At 59.3% G+C, this 19,554-nt stretch overlaps 1 protein-coding gene and 2 long non-coding RNA genes across 5 annotated transcripts in view; 1 reads left to right on the top strand and 2 right to left on the bottom strand.

The window, feature by feature from the left end:
* The window catches only part of FRMD5 (FERM domain containing 5), a 40,621-nt gene extending 36,501 nt beyond the window's left edge, over positions 1-4,120 (bottom strand). For 2 of the 3 annotated variants that reach the window (XM_413944.8, XM_004943940.5), the window contains exon 1: positions 3,820-4,120. In XM_413944.8, the coding sequence (XP_413944.3) occupies positions 3,820-3,921 (102 nt within the window). In that variant the 5' untranslated portion in view covers positions 3,922-4,120. Of the gene's footprint in view, positions 1-1,274; positions 3,580-3,819 lie in introns of those variants that run through there. The other variant, XM_015292198.4, reaches the window with a different exon arrangement.
* A 3,390-nt stretch (positions 4,121-7,510) lies between these two features.
* On the bottom strand, positions 7,511-12,410 carry LOC121111638. Its single transcript, XR_005862779.1, has 2 exons — positions 12,315-12,410; positions 7,511-7,854 (listed from the first exon to the last, which is right to left on the bottom strand). It is a non-coding gene; the product is annotated as an uncharacterized LOC121111638 (long non-coding RNA).
* LOC121111637 lies at positions 12,053-14,837 on the top strand. The gene is made up of 3 exons (XR_005862778.2): positions 12,053-12,263; positions 12,347-12,428; positions 12,520-14,837. It is a non-coding gene; the product is annotated as an uncharacterized LOC121111637 (long non-coding RNA).
* Positions 14,838-19,554: the final 4,717 nt, after the last annotated feature.

The raw sequence follows: 19,554 nt of genomic DNA, 5'->3' as shown, positions 1-19,554 counted from the left end.
CAGAGGCACAGCCCAGTTATCTCCGGAACAGCACCAGCTCCTGACCCCAGCATTAATGGGGCATCGTCCGTTCCCAGCAGAGCTGAGAGCAAACAAAGCCGCACTTCTCGATGGGCAAAACCCTGCCTGCTGTCCAACCCCCCAGCAGCCTGCTGTCATCTACGACCACGGAACCAGGAAGGCTGGAGATGCCCTCTGAGTTCCCCCACCCCAGCAAACTCCCTCCTCTCATTGCACAAAGTGGACGTGCAACCCCAGCCGATGCACAGCACCAGGTGATGCCCAGCTGCCAGCAGCCGCCCGCTCCCACTGCCACACGCCGGTGCTCAGCAGTGGGGCCGCAGCCCCCCCGTGCCCCCACCCCATCTGTGGGATCTCTGAGAGAGAGGCAGAAATCACACGTGGGCCGCGCACGGCCCCGTCCCTATTCCCCAGACAACCCAAAAGCAATTCCTGCTGTGCGTTACCTCATTTCTACACAGCAGAAGCAGACGATTTCTTCTCAGTACTCCACATACCTATTTTAAACTGGCAGTATTACCCTATGTACATACATCTATTTGTCTTTGGGATCTTAGATGGAAAAGTGACAACCGAAGGCGCTCTGTTGGGAAGCCGCTCCTGGCGGGGATGGCGGGCGGTCCCAGCACAGCTCTGCTGTGAGCAGCTCACGGCACGCAGGCACCGCTGCTGGGGAAGGAAGGGAAGCTGCAAATATTTTCCATAGGTCTCCATAACAACTCACCTCTCTGCCTCGCGTCAGTATGAGAGCAAACGTGTCACTGGCCTGCGGTGGACATGGAGCGGATGTTTTCATCAGCTGCCTTTTGTATCCTTTGTGTTTCAGATTATACACTTGGAAATTGATTTTAGAGGGAAGTGGAGATGCAGCCCGAGAGGCTCGGCTCTGGCTGTACCTTTGCCTTCAAAGTTTCAGTGCGTTTCAGGCAGTGCTCCTTCTCCTGAGCCGGGGGGGCTGCGAGTACGGAGTGCTTTGGGCAAGGAGCAAAGGCTGCTGCACAGACACCGTGCCACGCTGCAGGGTCAGCACCGAGCAAGAGCAGCAGCTTGCTGCTACAGGCACACCGGTGTTATAGAGAGAAGCATCATCTCCAGTGGAATCAATGGCAGACTGGAAGGCAACCTGCCAGCATCACCCCCACCACCACCGGCACTGAGGGGCTGGGAGGGATGCAGCCCCTCATCCCCTGCAGCACACCGACCCCACACCCACCCTCAGCGCCCACAGCTCCCAGCAGAAGAACAGAGCCCACCTCGGCTCCACGCAGCGCTCTGCCAACATATTTCCCAGCACGGGCAGTTGGAAACGATCAGAAGCACGAAGGATAACGAGCAAATAACCTTCACAACAGCCTGCGCTGCAAAGAGCCGAGCTTCTCCATTGTGCTGACGGTTATTAATGGCCCTGTTGGGTCTCTAATGAACTTTGTGCTTCACGTGGGAAGCGGCGGCTCGGTCCAAGTGCTCTTTTCCATTGATTTGCAGCCTTACGTAAGGGAGCTGTCACATTCTGAACCTAGGAAACCTCACTTTGTATTTATTCTCTCACGTCTCCACGTTCTCATAGCACGAGCGAGTTCAGAAACAAAACAGCACTGTCTGCCCAGGCAAAAGCTTGACTCACCAAACGATGGCAAACGGTTCATTATTTCAGGCCCCTTTTGCCACCACTGACGGCACCACGAAGAATGTCAAACATTCCCTGGGACAAGCAGCTCAGTCACACAGAAAACACAGCGCTGGAGCATTTCTGCCTTCCTCAATGCTCGCTTTATTCCAATTGTTGTGGCACTGCCTCCCCCGTGCCCGGAGATGCGGGGCGGTGAGCACAGGGACGTGGCAGAGCAGACCCACAGTGGGGCAGCGATGGGAGCGGGGACAGCCTGGAGAGCATCCGTAGCAGCGAGAGCACTCTGCAGAGCCCCACTGCAGCTGCCACTGCGCTGCTGCTGAGACGCGAGCGGCTCCGAGAGCAGAGGGGACGGCACTTCATGCTCACCCACAGTGGGAGCCCTGTGAGCGCCCAATAGCCGCAGGCACAGCTCCATCCCTGCGCTGCAGCACAGCACGCCATCCTCCTGCTCTGTGCACAAAGCCCCGGGCTGTCTGTGGGGCACGGAGCAGCTGCCCCCCGCAGCTGGGTACCAGCAGGAGCCGGCCCTGAGCCACGCTCCTCTGCTGCTCCTTTGGGTGCTGGGGGGGGAACACTGGGGCAGAGGAGGTGGAGGAGCCGTCTGAGCTCAGAGAAGCAACTGCTCCAACGCAGGAATATCACCGAGGTAAACTTGTGATAATCAAATAAAAGCAACTTTATTTAGAAACAACATTCCGAGTCATTATCTTACAGCACAGGAGCGCTATTCACGCAGCTTCTATTGAGCTCAACCAGAGCTTAATCACACCGACAGCCCTAAGGAGCACCGTGCTAACGCCCGGGATGCAAGGCAGAGCCCAGAGCCGGCACGCAGCGCAGACCCACTGCAGCCACGGGAATGCACTGCCAACCTCCCCCCGCAGCCCCAGGTGTGCGGCACAGCGCTGCTCCGCGGGGCTCTCCACATCTGAGCAAAAAATAGCAAGCCTAAATTAGAGCCAAGAGGCGCACAGACAGCCTGGGCGAGGAGCACCGCGGAGCTCAGCGAGGCGCCCAAAATCCGCACCCGACGGGGAATGACCTTCAAAACTCATTCACCGCTCCCCGCTCCGGGCTGACGGCTTCCCCACTCGCAAGACATTACGGCTCCCGCACACATGCTTAATTTTGCACGGACTATCACCGCTTCGCTGTCGGGCAGCGCGAGGGCGATGGGAAACAAACACCTCTCCGCGTAACCTTGCCGGTGAGGGCAACAGAGCCGACCATGGGCACCTCCGGTCCTGAATACCAAACACAGGGATTCACTGTTCGCTACGCTAAATGTCCACCAACATACAGGATCGGGTGCTATAGGCTGAAAATAAGCATTAAAAAAGCACGCTAGATGAAGACGGCTCGTTAGATCCCATTAAGGACAGAAAATCCAGATTTTTCTGAGCTGCATCGCTCGCGCTCTCCCCCGAACTGCGCTCCGCGTGAATTAAGAGCAGCCTCGGAGGGACCGACGGGCAGCGCCGGCGCCGCGCAGCGGGTGCAGCTCCGTGCCGCCAACGGGTGCGCGCAGCCCCGCGGTCGGCTGCTTCGGGGGAGCGGAGCACGTCGGCAGTGCCGCCCGCAGCGCTGCGCGCCGCTCCCACCGCTCTTTGCCATTCGCCGCGCGGGGCTGCCGGCAGCACGGAGCCGTTCGCGGAGTCGCGGGACAGCCCCCGGCAGCGCCCCTCGATCCGAACGGCCTCGGGCCCCCGGAGCCGGTACCGAACCGCGCGGAGCGGCGGTGCCGTCACCGCGATGGCTGCGGGAGAAGCGCCGCAGATCGGTTCGCCCCGCGCCGGCACTCCTCTCCCCGGCAGCTCCGGGGCCGAACGGGAGGCAAAACAGAGGCATCCCCAGACCTCACTTCATACCCGCGTCCTCTCCGCGGGCGCGGCGGTGCGGGGCTCGGCGCGGGGCTCCCGCAGCTCACCCCGGCCCCCGCCCGGCACCGCGGAGGAAGCGGCTTTAGGGGCTCCCCCGCACCGCGCTACCCCGCACCGCCGGCACCGCGGGGATGCTCGGGGAACCGCGCGGCTCCGCGACCGCCGCCGCTCCGCCTTTGTTCGGTGCGGGCTCCTTTTGTCTGCGGGTTCCGCGCCGCGGAGAAGCACCGCGATCCCGGCCCACCCCTCACGGGCCGTCCCGGCCCCCCGCCCGCGGCTGCCGACCTGGATGGTGCAGGTGTACTCGCTGTCGTCCAGCAGCCGCACGGTGCAGTTGTACTCGCGCTCCAGGTTCCTGCTGCTGCCACTCATCCACCTGCTCAGCATCTTCCCGAGCCGGGCTGCGGGGCGCGGAGCGGGCGCTGCCGGCGGAGCCTCCGTTCACATCCCGCTGCTGCGCGGTGTGGCGTTGCGGTCGCGCCCCCCGCCCGGCCCTACCCCGCCGCACCGAGCCCGCTGCGGGCCGAGCGGCGCGGAGCAGCGCGGAGAGGAGCGCAGTGCCCGTGGCCGGGCCGCGGCGCACGGCGGGCGGGGTGGGGGAGGGCCCGGGGGGGCGCGGGCTGCGGGGCCAATCTCGGCGCCGCGCCTGTGACGGGCTCCGCAGCAAACCAATGCGGTATGGGCGGCGCGGATCCACCGCCTCCGCCGGGCAGCCCCGCGCGGGAGGAGGCTCCGCGGGCGCGGAGCGGGGGGGGAGCTGCGCGCAGGGGGTGCGGGGGCAGCGGTTCGGCCCTCGGAGGGGCACCGGGAGCCCACGGGACCGTGGGGTCGGGAGGCGGCGCCCGCTCACCGCCCTCCGGCTCTGCCCGAAGGCGTCCGCCCGCGTCCCGCCGGGGCTGCCCGGGGGCGGAGGATGTGGGGCAGCCCCCGGCTGGGGGGGGGGGGGGGGGGGGGGGGGGGGGGGGGGTCACAGAACGTGCTGCCGTGCGGGAGCGGCTCACCGTGGGCTGCGAGCTGCCGTCCCGTTCTGGGAAGAACCGCTGCAGGCCGGGGGCGGCGGAGGGGTCATCGCGGTCTCATAGCCCTGCTGTCTGCCGGACAGGGTCCGCACGTTGGTGTTTCCATAGCGGGGCCGCCGTCACGGCCCTACGAGCAGAGCTGGGCGCTGAGAGCCCCCCAGGACGCGAGCTGCTTTCCCGGGGTTCGCTCCCTACAGAGGGAAACTTTTACATCTCCCTCTTTTGGACAAAATGGACCCTAACGGTGATCAGCGCCCAATTAGGTGCAGCTGCTGCTGCTCTAAGAGGTGAGAATCACGGCACCTGTGCACAGCTGGGCACTGGCTCAGCCCTGTGCTCGCCTTTCCAGCAGAGCTGCCGCTGATCCCCCATCAGCCCCAGACCGCAGCCTGGGGCAGGGCAGGGCAGGACCGGACCGGACCGGACCGGACCGGACCGGACCGGACCCAATCCAACCCAACCCCACCCCACCCCGCCCCGCCCCGCCGCAGGGCGGTGTTGCTCCGCGTCTGTCCCCAGGACAGGGAGAAGTCCCCCTAGCCCGCCTCTGCTCTCAGTTACTCTAAGCGTCCAATTAATGTAAATGACGGAGCGGCAATGAGATGTCGGAGGCGGAGGCACTGCAGCAGCCAAACACGGGCAGCGCCTCGAGGGGGGATTCGTTCTGCTGGGCTCAATGCTGGCACGCAGCGGCCCGTGGGTCGGCCGAACCGCGGTGCGCAGCCCCAAACGGCACAGCTCGGCTCGGGGCCGGGCGGCTCCCCGGTCTGGGCACCGTTACAGAGCCGCTCGTATTCGCCAAAGGAGCCGCCGCTTTGTCACGGCACGCACTCCGCAGGCATTGTTCGGCTGCCTCAGAGCTCCCCTTCTGAACCAGCTGAGCTGTTAATGAAGAATGGGATCCTCAGCGTTGGCAGGTGCCGCTTTCACACGGAGCAGACGCTCCCGAGCCAGCTGAGCGCTTCATGAAAGCGGCATTCATGCCACGCAGCCGCGGCTTTGTCGGCCGCCTCTCGGCCGTGGCACAAACACTGCGCGCTCTGCGCCCCGAGCGGAGGGGCGGCTGTGCTGAGGCTCCCGGTCCTGCGGGCTCAGAAGGATCCCTGAGAGATAGGAGCGGTGCTGCGTGTGGGGCTGCTGCCCGAGAGCTGCCCGCAGAGCTGGGAGATGCCTCCAGAAAACTGCTCTCTTCCCCGGCTTTGATCAGTAAGCGTGCAGTTTTGACGAGTAATGTCATTTTTTTTTTCCCCTTTTAATAATTTACTCCCTAAATCCGACCAATGCCCCGCGCTCCCATTCTCTGTGCCTTGCACATCCAAAAGGCGGATTTCCAGATGCACACTTGATGCCGAGCGCTGGGTGTGCCGCCCTCTGCTCAGCAGAACTTCCCCGTGACCCCTCTCTGAGCAGCGCTGCTGCTGGGCTCACCCCACAGGCCCAAAGCAGCCCTCCGTTCACAGCAATGCCCTCCCCTTTACCTGCCGCGGGTCTTTCAACAGGAATTGTCACGCATTCTGTGTGCAGCGTTGCAATAAGCAGCTCGCTTTGTTCTGAGAGCGGTGCATGAGGTGTGGAGGACAAAACCTGCATGTCTGTCAGCAAGAGCTGCTGCTGCTGCTGCTCACAATGACCAAAGCACCGACCTCTGCTCTGCTGCCATTTCTTGTCTGACTGCAACCCGTTCTGTTTGGGTACTTTCTGTGTTTTCTCCATTGAGAGCTGAGAAATGAGGCTGTCAGCTCTGCTTTGCTCTGCAGCCAGCACTCACTCCAGAATTACAGCAAAGCAATGGTTCCTATTACCTGAGCTCCAACACAGCCCTGGTGCCATTCAGACGACACGTCTCACCGTGGCCCAGCTCTCAGGGTTTGCTCATCACTTACATGGCCAGCAGCGCCGTCATCGTTGTTATTATACTTCCAAATGAGCTGAACTCCCAGGGCTCGGCCCATTCTCCCAAGCTGTCTGAAACAGGAAGCAGGCTGGAACACATCGTGTTTGGTACCCAGGTCAGCAGTGGCAGACGGGTTCTCCTCCTGGGTGCTGGCAGTGCTGTGTGCCCCGAGCAGACACGTGCTTTGGGTCCCTGGGCTGTGCGTGTGCTGCCCCAGCAGCAGCCCCAGGGGGACGGGCTGCAGCACGGAGCCTCCCTGCTCCAGGCATGTAAAATTGTAACTGTGATTTGCAATTATAACCAGAGGATAACATTTCAGCCTGCTAGGAGGAGGTGGGAACCTGCAGCGCGACGCAGATTAATTACTGCTGACACCCGGGGATGGGCTCATTAGGCTGCAGTCTCCTTCCCTCCCAGCACAAAGTTTTTGCTCGAGGAAGCGCTTTCGGGAGGTGACTGCAGAGCTGAGCTCCGGGCGGTCGCAGCGTTTGGCCCCAGAGACCTCCAACCCCAGGGCTGCGGGGCCAGGCTGAGCTCAGCCCCTCCGGCTGCCATTTGTGTGCATCCCTGCGGGGTCACCCGGTGACAACAGAGGAGGGGATGGGGGGCTCTGTGCTGGGACTGAGTGTGGGTGCAGCCCAGGGAAAGGCACAGTTGGCAGTGGGGCGATGTGGGGCACTCAGCCTCTGCTCAGCAGGAACCAGCAGCCTTACCCTATGAACCGCTGCCTTACAGCAATGAACTTTCCGTGCTCGCAACATTTACAGCCCTCAGTCTGATGTCATGGCGTGCTACACTGTTTCTTGGGCCCAAATGGCACCCAAGAAGGAGCATGCTGGGGGGGGGGGGGATGGTGACAGCGCCCGGCGAGAGCAGAACCAGGCAGTGTCACCTGGGTGGGGATGTGGGCTGGGGATGCGTTCCCACCTCCATCCCTGACCGCACCCTTTGGGCTCCGGGGCTTCTTGGCGAGACGTTCCCTGCCTGCACCTCCTGCAAGCTGCCCTGCGGGCTCCAAGTCCATGGCCTTTTTTGGCCTTGAAGATCACTGTTAGGCTCTCTGCACATGGATTTCTTCACTTTACTTGTGAAGGAGAGAGACAGCACGGAAGTGCAACTGCTGAAGCCAGCAATTCACAGCAAACTGCTTTGACTTCTTTCCTGCTTGCAGAGCTGACGATAAGTGCGACACAAAAGGCTTTGCTCCGTGTGCTCGCAGCGGAAGCTGCAGATTGGAGGCACTGTGATGGGGCACACGGGGCTCTGTCCTCCTCCTGAGTCACTGCCTTGGCAGCAGCTGCATCACGAACCCTTCAGAGTGCAAATACGGCTCTCAGTCTCCTTGGGTACCCGTGGAGGTAATGCTCTCGGCAGTTTTTGGCTAGCGAGGTACGCTCCGTGTTCTACCTGGGGAATACAAATGGGAAGCGTTCTGAATCCAGCCCAGAAATCCACTTAGAACATTCCTATAACTCTATTTACAGACTGCTGCCGCTGCCGGGGCAGACAGAAGGGTCTCTGCTCCCTGGGAGCACGGCGTGTGCCGGCAGCTCTGCTCAGCAATGGTACTCCGTGTGGTGTTTCTGAAAGTCCTGCTTCTCGCTCTCCGTGACTAAGAAGTAATCACAGTCTCCGTCAAAAAAGATATATATATCTCCTGATTGCAAAAGAACTCTTGGAAATGTGAGGCATATGCAGCAGCGTGTGCTCAGCGGGGGTCAGAAATAAGACAGCGGGGAAACAGCCCTGGGGGTTTTTGCTCTCCGTGCCATGCGTGGCACCACCGATCTCAGGCACGAGGCCTTGGATTTGCAGTGCTGCCTCTGAGGCTCACACAAGAAGTGAAGTGTGGGTAAACACATCAGAAAGGGATGCGCAGGGGAGCCTGAGCGGCCTGGGCACAGAATCCAGCAGGCTTGGGCACCGTGGCTCCGTGAAGCTCTGCTGACCCCCACCCGTCAGTGCCTGGGGGGCCCCTGCTCTGCGCGGGGCTCTGGTCCTGCTGCCCCCGGGACAGTGCTGGGTTTCAGTGGGCTCAGGGAGCAGGAACTGCTCTGAGCTTCGAGCTGCTGCACAGAGAGCAGAGAAACCACAGCGCATCCTCCAGCACCAATTCATGAGCTTGCTGCCCGGCCTCGTGCACACACAGAGGGGCAGGAGCCGCTGGGAGCCCTCCCAAAACCCCTCTGGAGGTCAGCAGGGAGGTAAGCAGCCCCGAGGCTGAGCGACTCTGTTCAGCAGCAGCCTGACCCTATTAACAGCAAACAGCCCAGCGCCGCTGCATCCACCCGTGGGAACATCATAAGGTTTGACAAGCGCTGGATTAATTTAGATTTAATCTCAACTACTCGTGGCATGGCTGCGCTCAGCACTGCCACCGCTGCAGGGCTGGGGGCACAGCAGCATCTCCTGCATCCCCGTGTCCCACCTCACCCTGCGCCCCACGTCCCTCACCCTGCGCCCCGCTCACACCCCGCACCCCACAGCTCTCTCCCTGCACCCCACATCCCTCCCAGAGGCAGAAGCAGGCGAAGCACAGCAGCCAGGAGCACAGCTCGCTGTGGTGCCCGCTGCAGGGGCAGCACGAGGCGGGTGCACACACCCGGTGGGAGCATTTCAGGCAGCAGCATCTCTTCTCTTAGCACGCTTTTGTTTTTCTCTTAAATATGTTACAATCATTTCCATCAAAGCATTTCTAGTGGAGCCCTTTTGTTTGAAGAAAACAGACCCCCATCTGAGGATCCAGCAGCCTGGGTGGAACATTCGCCTCTCCTGATCACCACCAGTTTACGTGCAGATTTTTTGGCCATCTCAGCAGCAAGAGCACAGCAAAGATCGTTTGTGTGCTCACAGCCATGACAATAGGGAGCGGATAATCCCCCGCATTTCTGAGGTCTGTGCATTTACTGCATCCTCCGGGTGGGAAGAGACAAAGCAGTGCATGATGGTGGCGGAGAGCCCACCTGGGAAGGCGGTGGGCACATGTGCTCACATGCAGCCACCCCAGAAACTGCCCTGGGCGCAGCAGCCCAGGCCAGCAGTGGGAGCTGCGTGTGCTCCGGCTTCAGGGAGCCCTGGGGGTTTTGCTCCTGCTTTGTTTGGATTTATTTTTCCCCCTGTATAAAATTATCCCTTAATTTAGAGTCAGTGTGAGATTCCCTTCTCCCTCCAGATTTCCCACTGCTGCCTGGGATCCAGAGATTGTGCTTAGCTGCAGAAAAGAAATTAAAGAGTGGGTATTGTGCATAGAGAAACCAGCCGTTCCCCTAAGAAAAAAATACCCCAGCGTAAGCGTGTTTGGGAAGGCAATTGGCATCTCTATTAACTGGGTTCTGAAATGCAGGAAGCCATTTACACATCCCCGGTGCACACACGGGAGGGGGAACGACACCTGTGGGCTGCGGCCACCCAGGCTGTGTCCGTGCATCCTCTGTGCTCCTGAGCCCACAACTGCTCTGCATCCATGCAAACAGAGATGTGCAAACATTGCTCTTCAAAAAGCAGGAAGGGAACATGAAAGAAAGAGGAGTTAAAAAGGAGATGAAGGCCCTGGAAGCAGACAGCAATTAACCTCCATGCTTTGAAAACGCAATGGCACGGAGTGTGGTGAAATCCTGGTGAGCATCGCGTGATCCCACAGTGCTCAGCCCCAACGGGGACAGCAGCTCAGTGCTCACACAATGGCTCTGCAGCCACCAGCACTGTGTGCGTGTTGGAGGGAGAGGGGACATCAGGATGGCACCAGGAGCAAAGCGCAGGCACAGGGCTGTGGTCAGCGAGGGGGGGCTTCATGATTCACTGCCCGGGGACCGGGGCACGATGCCCACAGAGCCCTTCCCTCTGGTCCCGGGGATGCTGACCCGGAGCTGCTGCTCACAGCTCTGACGCGCGGCAGCTCTGACAAGCTGTGATCACATGTTTGCACCTGCCAGGGAGCAGCAAGAACTAGCAGAGAGCAAAGACACAGGGGCAGGCACCTCCCTGACAGCAGCACCTCTGAGCTGGGGAGAGCTGATGGCCTCGGCCACCTGGATGGGCTCCTGAGAAGCAACGGCAGCTGAGGGAGCAGGCGAGGCAGAGCAAACCAAGCAGAGGGTTTCACACACGTTTTCCAGTGTCTGAAATCCGAGCAGTGAGGATAAGCATCCTTTAGTGCCAACTTGCACCCGTAAACCCAGTGAGCTCAGTGCTTGCTTGGTGCACGATGTTAAGCCTGAGAGGTGCTGGCCGGTGGGACTCCCGTATCCATCACTTGTGTTCTACCCACGCTACAGACAGCGTCAGGACCAAATGCATCCTCCTACGTTGGTCCCAGCCAAGCTGGGGAGGTTTGCAACAGCAGACAGTCCGGTTTTACTCTGAGTGACAGAGCTCCATCGTCAGACATCTCACCGTACTTATGCTTCCCAAACTCTTCTCCCAAAGCCAGCAGGAGCTGCAGTGAGCCCAGCATGCTGTGCAGCAGCTCCAGAGCCCATCCCCTCCTCTCTGCCTCTGCCCGCCCGCTGCGGTGGCACAGCTGTGCAGGGGACATCAGGGGGCACAGAGCAGCCACAGACCTCAGGTCCCAGCATCTCCAGTGCAGCGAGTTGGAAAGGGAATAGATGAGGTTCCCATGGGAACGGAAAGTGCTGACATTTCTAAACTAAAAAAGGAAAGAAGCAGCAAAGCACGTGCCCAACACGACTGCATGCACATGGAGGGGGGAATTTCTTTTCCCCCTCTCCTGCGCTTGAAGGTAAGGCACTTCTAAAGTAATTCCCATTAGGATACACACGAGGCAAGCAGTTTCTGTTTGTCCTGTCTGGGAGCTGTCAGTCAGACTGGCTGCCAACAAAGCTCGTCCTCATGCAGGACAGCACTGTGCAGCCTTTACCTGCAGCACACAGACGGAGACGAAGCGCAATGACTCCGCTGAAGCACTTCTGTCTCACGCAAAATGATTGAGATAAATAAGGCAAATTAAACTGCCACATTGCAGTGAGTGAGTTCTTTGTAATGGCCGGATGGAACGTATTAACTGCACGGTAATTAAGCATCCCGGAGCTTCAGATGGGAAGATGTGGAGCAGGGGGAGATGTCTGTCCTCCCACTGGGTGGCACAGCCACACAGGGGCTGGTGGCTCAGCGGGGCCACAGGGCGCTGCATGGAGACCCCCAGGGCACCCACCCCAGGAGCTGATGGGCTCTGGCTCTTCCAGGCAGCTCCAGCTCTGCACAGCGAGGAGGAGAAGTCGCTGAGGGAGAGGTTGGTGGTTGGCCTCTGCTCACCCTAAGGCACGGCCAAGGAGAAGGGGTGAGGAGGGCAGGGAGGCCGAGCTGAGCCCACCACCCAACCAGCGGTCCCCACCCCTCCTGTGGGCAGCAGGACACAGCACACGGCCGCAGGAGCTGCGATGCAGGGAGCCTGGATGCATCTCCCCCCAAGCATGGCAGAGCCGCGGGACAGAGGTTTAAACTGCCCACATGCTTGTAAAGAGGAAATGGTGAATATTTAAGGGAATGCTTTCCTGGTGGAGCAGGTTTCTCAGCACAAGCAGCGCCCCACAGCCCCACAGAGAGACCTTCTGCAGGGAAACGCAGCTCCATCCCATCCCGTCCCAACCTGTCCCGGCTGCCTGAGGATCACAGGGGCACTCCAGAGGGGCCCCTCCTGCACCCCGGGTGAAACCCTGGAACTTGGGGGACTTCATCACTTATTTCCACAGAGCCGACATTCCATGCTGGCGCCTGGCACGGTGCAGGCTGGGGCACTCGGCCACACTGCTGCCAGCCTGTCCCTGCCATGCTGCTTGTGAAAGCACCAGTATTTTTAGGTGCTTGTTCTCTCCAAGCATCTCACAATATCTCCATCCCTTCCCCTGCACCTGTGTGGCTTTTATTTTCCTCCCCAGCGCAGCCCCGTGACGCCGTTATCTGGAGGCAGAAGCGCGGTGCTGAGCAGATGCTGCAGGAGAGGTTTCCCAAGCAACAGTATCCAGGTGGGGGTGCAGCCCCAGCCCCCCCTCCCCCCCCACCCGCCCACCTGGGGGACCCCTCACTACATTCACTCAGCACTCCCGCTCCCAGCAGGGCCTGCAGCACCACGCAGCACCCAGCACACCGTGGATGCACTCCAAAACGCCGCACAGCCTGTCTTCTCCACCAGCGTGTGCCCGGCTCCCATCCTCCTCCCATAGCCTGCTTTCCTCAGGCTGTGTCATTTGGTGACTGCTCGGTGACAGCAGTGGCTTTGTCATCGCTGTGCAGAGCTGTGCCTCAGATAAGTCTTGGAGATGGGTGTGGGAATCCTCTCCCTACCTGTGGCTCTGCGCCCCAAGGCCCTCCCGGCCCCACAGGGCACTGCAGGAGGTGCTGCCCCAGGAGATGATGGATGGAGGGCACCCACCACACCCGGTCCTGCAGTGTGGGTGCAGCAGTGGGGCAGGCAGCGCGCCCTGAATGCAGGCTGAGCTGCTGCCAGCACACCGAGCACATGGCAGCCAGCTGACCGGCCCTGCCATTGGGCAAGGTGGGAGAGCAGCATGGGAAGAGGGGTGCTTTGGGGTTTCCATCAGAGAGGGCGCAGAGAATTATCCTGCATCATAGAGGTCTTCTCCAGCTCTCTGTTCCGACCAAACTCAGGTCTCCATTGCTGGTCCTGTCCCCACAAACCACGTTCTGTCTCAAAGCATCCGCCTCAGCCCAGCTGTTTCCACCTCAGTAGCCGCTCAAAAAGACTTAAAGGCTTCACATTGTCTCTGCACAGGGAAGAAGTGACAGAAACCTTGTCAAAAGGGAATAAAGCCATCGGGAAACAGCAGCCATCGCATGGAAATTTTGTAACTCCAGAATGTTTTAATGGGAGCTCCGGAGCTCCAGCAGCCTCTGCTCAGCCCACCCCTGCCTTCATTTAGATGAGCAGCAGAAACGGCTGTGCTGAGAGCCAGGAGCCAAGGGGAGCCAAGGGGAGCCCAGCACAGCCCAGCACAGCCCAGCACAGCCCAGCACACACTGCGCTGATGACAGAGGAGGACCTCATTTCCCTTGAACCAAAGTGTGAACATTTTATAGCAAAGCAAAAAAGCAAACGAGGGGACGTGCAGAACCACCTGCATTCCACAGAGCTCCCCAGAAATGGGCCACAACGCTCAGGGAGGGTTATGCAAGCAGCCCCACCCCTAATGCCGAGCATTGGGCTTCCTCCTAGTTTAAATCTGATGAATTGTGCTATTTTAATCCACTTTTAAAGTATGTCATCTGTATGCTAATCGCTGACCTTTTCCCAGTGCCCTTCGGGCGCCCAACAAATGGGTTACATCTGTTACCCTGGCTGTGGTGGGCAGGTTGGGCAGTGCTGGTGCTCCTCAGCACAGTGCAGAGGCAGCAGCACCAGCACCAACACCAACACCAGCACCAATACCAACACCAGCCCCAGCACCAACACCAACACCAACACCAACACCAGCACCAACACCAGCCCCAGCACCCAAGCACAGCACTGCAGCAGCCCAGCAGGTGTGCTCACGGAGCACCTTACTGCACCTGGCAGTGTTTGCATGTTTCCCAGGTTGCCTTAAGTTCAGCAACCCATCACAGAGCATGCAGTTAGATTGCTTTTTGCCTGCTCGCTTCTGGAGTTGAACTGCTTAATTCTCCACCGTCGTTCTAGACGCACAAAGTGCGGTATTAGAGAAGCCAGTCACGGCGGACAGCCATTGCAATGACGTGTGAAGGTGGTTGTGGGGTGTGATGTACAGCTCTCCACCCAGCTCACATCCACCCACGTGCACCCAAACGTTTGCCATCCCAAAGCCCACTGCTGCCCTGCAGCACACCCGGCCCACACGTGCTCCACGTTCACAAAAGACGCAGACAGGACAGTCTTCCACAATGAGAGCAACCTCAGTTAGTTCAGGTTTATGACTAAAAGCCCCACAAGGACAGCCTCCTGACACGAGACGTGAGTAAGCTCCCGTGTGTCACTTCTCATCGCCCGCCATATGCTTTGATGGCTGGAAGCACGCATGACCAGCAGAAAGCCTTGGATGCCCTCTCCCTTTTGTAGGGCTTTTTTTCTTTTTTTCCCCATGAAAAAGCTCTTTTTGATTGAAGGGTTCTGATCGCTTTAAGGGGGCTGACAGGTGTGATGTGCAGCACAGCACCCTCAGCACCTCCCTGTGTGCTGCCTCGCTGCTGCAGAAGGCTTACACCGCCCAGTCCCAGCCACCCACAGGGGCTGCCACCGCAGAACGTTGTGTGGGACGCTGCACTGTACAGCCCCAATCTCCAGACAGTGCTGCAGCCTCAGAGGGCACCCGGAGAAGCAGAGACAGTAACGGAACAGAAGGAGCCAATGGGCACCAACTGCCGCCCTTCCCTGGGAAAAAGGGAAAGCATTTCCCAGAGCTTGTTTAACCCATCTCTGATTTTGCTACCACCGTTTGCCAGCATTAAAGGGCCACAAACAAACAGAAAAGAGCTGCAAAGTGGGAAGTATTTTTGTTCTCATTTTTCACCGGAGATTGGAGAGCCCGGCTGGCATCACTCCGGGAGCCGACAGCGGAGCAGACGGATGCGCTTCTGCTGCAGCTGTGTGTGAGGGGGGACATCACTGCTGGGTGCAGGTCCTGCCTGGGGCTGCAGAGCCCCTGGGCTCAGTGGGAGCAGTGAGGGCTGCCTGCACAGAGCTGAGCTTCAGGGACGTCTGACGGCCGTGGCTCTCCAGCAGCAGCAGACCTGTGCTGAGCTCTGCTGAAGCCCAGGAAATGTGGTGGTTCCGCACACTTTCAGGCAGCCGTCTGACTGCTGAATCACTGAGTCACAGAATCATAGGGTGGCCTGGGTTGGAAAGGACCGCAATGATCATCAGTTCCAACCCCCTGCTATGTGCAGGGTCGCCAACCAGCAGACCAGGCTGCCCAGAGCCACATCCAGCCTGGCCTTGGATGCCTGCAGGGATGGGGCATCCACAGCCTCCTTGGGCAACCTGAATGCCCTCATCCATGCAGCTGGGAGCCATCAGGTGCCTTGATGCTGTTATTAAGAAGACTCCAGCCTGGTGATTACGCCCTGGCAGCAGCAGGGGCTGTTCCTGGTGCTGCTGGGGGCACACGGAGCCAGGAGCTGGGACACACTGGGCGCGTGGGTCAGAGCTGAGGCTGGCACATGGCTTTACTCTTATCCACACAAACCCCACGCATCATGCAATACCGCCAGATTTCATAAATGCACCATGACACAATGGTTACATCTGGGAGTTATTTTTGTAAAAAAAGGCACAGGGGTGATGTGATCCTGTCTGCTCGGGAAAAACACTGCTTTGATCCATACAGAGTTTAACAGCCCATCTTGTAACGCGCTATTGAAAAGCAAGCAGGATCTCAAGCTGAACGCTGCCCGGCCGCAGGGTGCCTGCAGGCAGCGATGCAGCAGCACAGCTCAGGATGCAGCAGGGTGCTGCTCTCTGCCTGCCCACGTCCCGTGTCCTCATCCCACCGCCCTCCCTGCGATGCTGAGTGCTCGCTAACCGCTGGCTGTGGTATCACCAAGGCAAAGCCCCACTCTTTGCAAAGTTCAGCAAATGAAAAGTGCATTTTGGGGCAGTGAAGGTGCTCGGGTGTGCAAAGCAGTGTGGAATTTCCTGCAGCGCTCATGCTCTGAGCTCAGCTCGCCCATGCTGGCAATGGCCAGGCTAGCACAGCCCCATCGATAGGCACAGGACTTTGGGCGTGATAAAACTGGAACACACCCGTGAGTGTAGAGAAGCCGGGAGGTGAATGGCACAGGAGCCAACCCAGGCAGAGCGGGGATGTGTTAGCTTTGATTTACCATTGTGCACTTATGCAGCTCCTGCAAGGCACAGAGAACCTTCAGCCAATGAGTAAATGAGCACACTGTGCAGGGCTCTGCCAGACCACGGCTGCGGAGCTCAGCCCCCAGAGGAGAGGGCTGTAGGGCCCCGTCCCCAGCAGGTGCGTGGCAGGCAGGTACCCCACCAGGGCAGCAGTGCCCTCAGCTCATCCCAGCCTGAGCCCCGCGCTCAGAGCCGCCTCCTCCTCCCTTCCCATAGGGCCACCACGTCCCCAGCGGGATGCGGTAATTAAGCCGACATGGAAGAACAGAACTGCTCTTCAAAGGGCTGACAGAGCACTGGGGAGTCCTGCCGTCAGTGCACAGCTGCACGAGGGGGGAGTGCGGATGCTGGCAAAGGCAGAAGAAGGTGAAGGAAGAAGGTAGGAACAGAAAGAACAGAAATACACATGCAGCACCAACACCAGGCCGGGATGCGCGGCCGCTCAGTGAGAGGAGGGCTGCTAAAGCACCGCCACGGGCTGACACGGCCGTGTCCCACAGAGCCCCCCGCCCTCAAGCGGAGCGCTGCAGCCGCACGGCCACCAGCAGCTGAAGCAGATCCGCTCCTCGGGGCTCTGAGAGCCACAGCGCTGCGCCATCGCCGCCAGCCAGGAGCGGTCCTGAGAGCCGCTCTGCTGCAGCGCCGTGCGCGACAGCGGCGTCTGCAGTACAAAGGAAAAGATCCCTCGGAGGTGAGGAGCAGTAGAGAGAAGTCCGATTAGGAAGATAACGATTAATAGCAATTACGCTTTAATTACTATGCCTAATCTTTTCGAACCAGCAGTTTCTAGCATGTCTTTTACCAGACAAAGAACGTAACCCTTCTGACTGTGTCCAACAAATAGATTTCAATAGCCCCAGCTTTTGAAAGACAAAGTCTCTTTGCCTTGGGAAGAGGAAGGCAGACACACGGGTGTTGCTGGGCAGCACTGCACGCCTCGAGGCGCCCATCACAGCTCCGGCCTGCTGGGGAACGGCTCGGGCTCAGGAAGGACCAAATGCAGGGTAAGCTACGGGTACAGCCCTGCCTGCATGCACAGATATCCAGATAGGGACCCGAGACCTCCAGCTGTTCTCTGGGGAGTCAGACCAGTCATTCTAGAGAGCTGAGGACCCCAATTTCCCAGCTGTTTGCAGCCCACCCTACAGGCGCTGCCCGCTGGGCCGGCAGTGGGTCCCCATGGCAGCACATCTCTGTGCCCATCTGCCGGCAGCTGTCAGTGTGAGATGTGGGAGCTCAGCGCCGCGCCCCGCGGACAGCAGGCAGGGATGCAACGGGGGAACCCAGAGGCAAACAGATGGTGAGGCTGCAGAGCAATGCTGGGAGAAACTGGGCTGGAAATGTGGGTCACTGTCACAGAAATGGCCTTAAGGAATGGGCTGAGGAAGCAGTCCTGAAAGCAGCTCAGGATGAGCTCCGTGGAAGAGGTGCTCAGCAGTAACCGCCCTCCGAGGCCGCCTGCTGCTCCCACACACAGCAGTGCGCGGTGTCTGTCCGTCCTTTGGCAGAGCACACCTGCAGGAGAGGTGCAGGCAGTCACAGAGCACTGCACACCTGCAGGAGTGGTGCAGGCAGTCACAGAGCACTGCACACCTCCCGCATCCACAGCACGGCTGCAGTGATGGCGTACAGCCGGATCCCAGCATGCTGAGGTAACCGATTCATCCACGACTCAGCTGAACCGACTACGTGGGGTGGTTGGTGACTCCTGCCTTCCCATATGGACAGAAGCGGCTCGCTTTCCGCTCATGCCCCTCCATGAAAGTGATTTTCAAATACTTTAATTAACATTTTGAGGCTGAATCTGCTGGCGGAGGTCAGGCAATGAGGGCTGGATATCACCACACGTGGTGCCAACACGGAGAAACCCTCGGGTTGGGGCTTAGGAAAACAGCATCCTTTGCAGGAGGCAGCAGGTGGGAGTCGGGCAGGTCCTGCTGACCCCTCCACTGCTGTGTGACTGCACGCTGTGCGCTCAGCTGTGACGTACAGGCAGCTCCAAACCCAGCTGGGATCCTGCCCAGCACTGAGCCTGGTGCTGCAGCACTGAGAGCAGGTAGCACAGTGCTGGGAGATTAATGGGAATCATTCACATAGCAACGACCTTGCGAGCACTTACAAGAAGGCAGTCCTTGATTAGCTCACTGCCAATTAAACGGCTGTAGTGAAAGCGGGAGCAGCAGCATACACAAAGGATGAGGAGCACGGGGTATGTGATGCAGCGTCACTGTGTGCTTTGGGCTGGGGGAGCTGTCTGGTCCAACCCCTGCTAATTCAGTACTTCTGTGTAGTGTGTATTACGTCCCAGGGTCTCTGTGTAGAAATAAATATTGAATCAGAGGATGGCACCAGGGATTCATTCTGATGTGCCCTTGCGATGTTATCACAAAGGAGGTGTCGTAAGCAATGCTCTGAGTGAAAGGAAGAAAAAGGGAAGCATCCGTTACTAACATTTACAAACGTGACACTGAATGTAACAAGAGACCACTTGGTTTTAAAATGGGGCAGAAGGAAAAGAGTTCCTCTTTCCCTCATTCCAGCACTGCACTCCTGGGAGGACAGTGTGCCTGCAGCAGAGCACGGCCTGGGCACGGTGCTATGGAGGGCAGCAGAGCATCCCCTGAGCACCAGGACACGGCCTCAGCCCCCAGCAGGACCTGTGGGCCAGAAGGAACACCGCGAGGCTGAGGGATGGGCACCTGGGCAGCCTGCTCTGCTGGTTGGTGACCCCGCACGTAGCAGGGGGTTGGAACTGATGATCACTGCGGTCCTTTCCAACCCAGGCCATCCTATGGTTCTATGGTTCTATGATGGGCACATCCCAGGGCTCGTGGAATTTGGGCTCCCCCCGTCCTGTGGGACTCGAGCTGTTCGTGGGGATGAGATGAGGGCATCGAGGGCATCTCCGCTCCTCAGCTGCTGCATAAGCAGATTAACTTCACTTGGGCTGATCCGTGGAGAAATGGATCAGCAGGAGTCCCTGACAAAGACAGATTTCTCCCCGGCTCACATTCTGCTTGCTCACAGCAAACACTGGATGATATTTATGTGACCTGCCTCCCTTTCTCTCATCAGCACCCCCTCACATCTCAGCCCCCAGCCTGCTCGCAGCCCCCCCAAAAGCCGGGCATTCCCAAGGCAGCCCCAACCATCACTGTGCATCCTGATGACCGCCCCCTGCGGAGCACTCTGACCCCAACTGCACTCCACCGGAAAAGGGAGTTCGAAGATATCAAAGTAAAGACATTGCTGTGCACAGCTCCATCACGCTT

The sequence above is a fragment of the Gallus gallus genome, chromosome 10, assembly GCF_016699485.2.
Source record: "Gallus gallus isolate bGalGal1 chromosome 10, bGalGal1.mat.broiler.GRCg7b, whole genome shotgun sequence".
Lineage (NCBI taxonomy): Eukaryota > Metazoa > Chordata > Aves > Galliformes > Phasianidae > Gallus > Gallus gallus.
The sequence above is the reverse complement of the archived record's forward strand: the minus strand, read 5'-3'. Positions and strand labels throughout refer to the sequence as shown.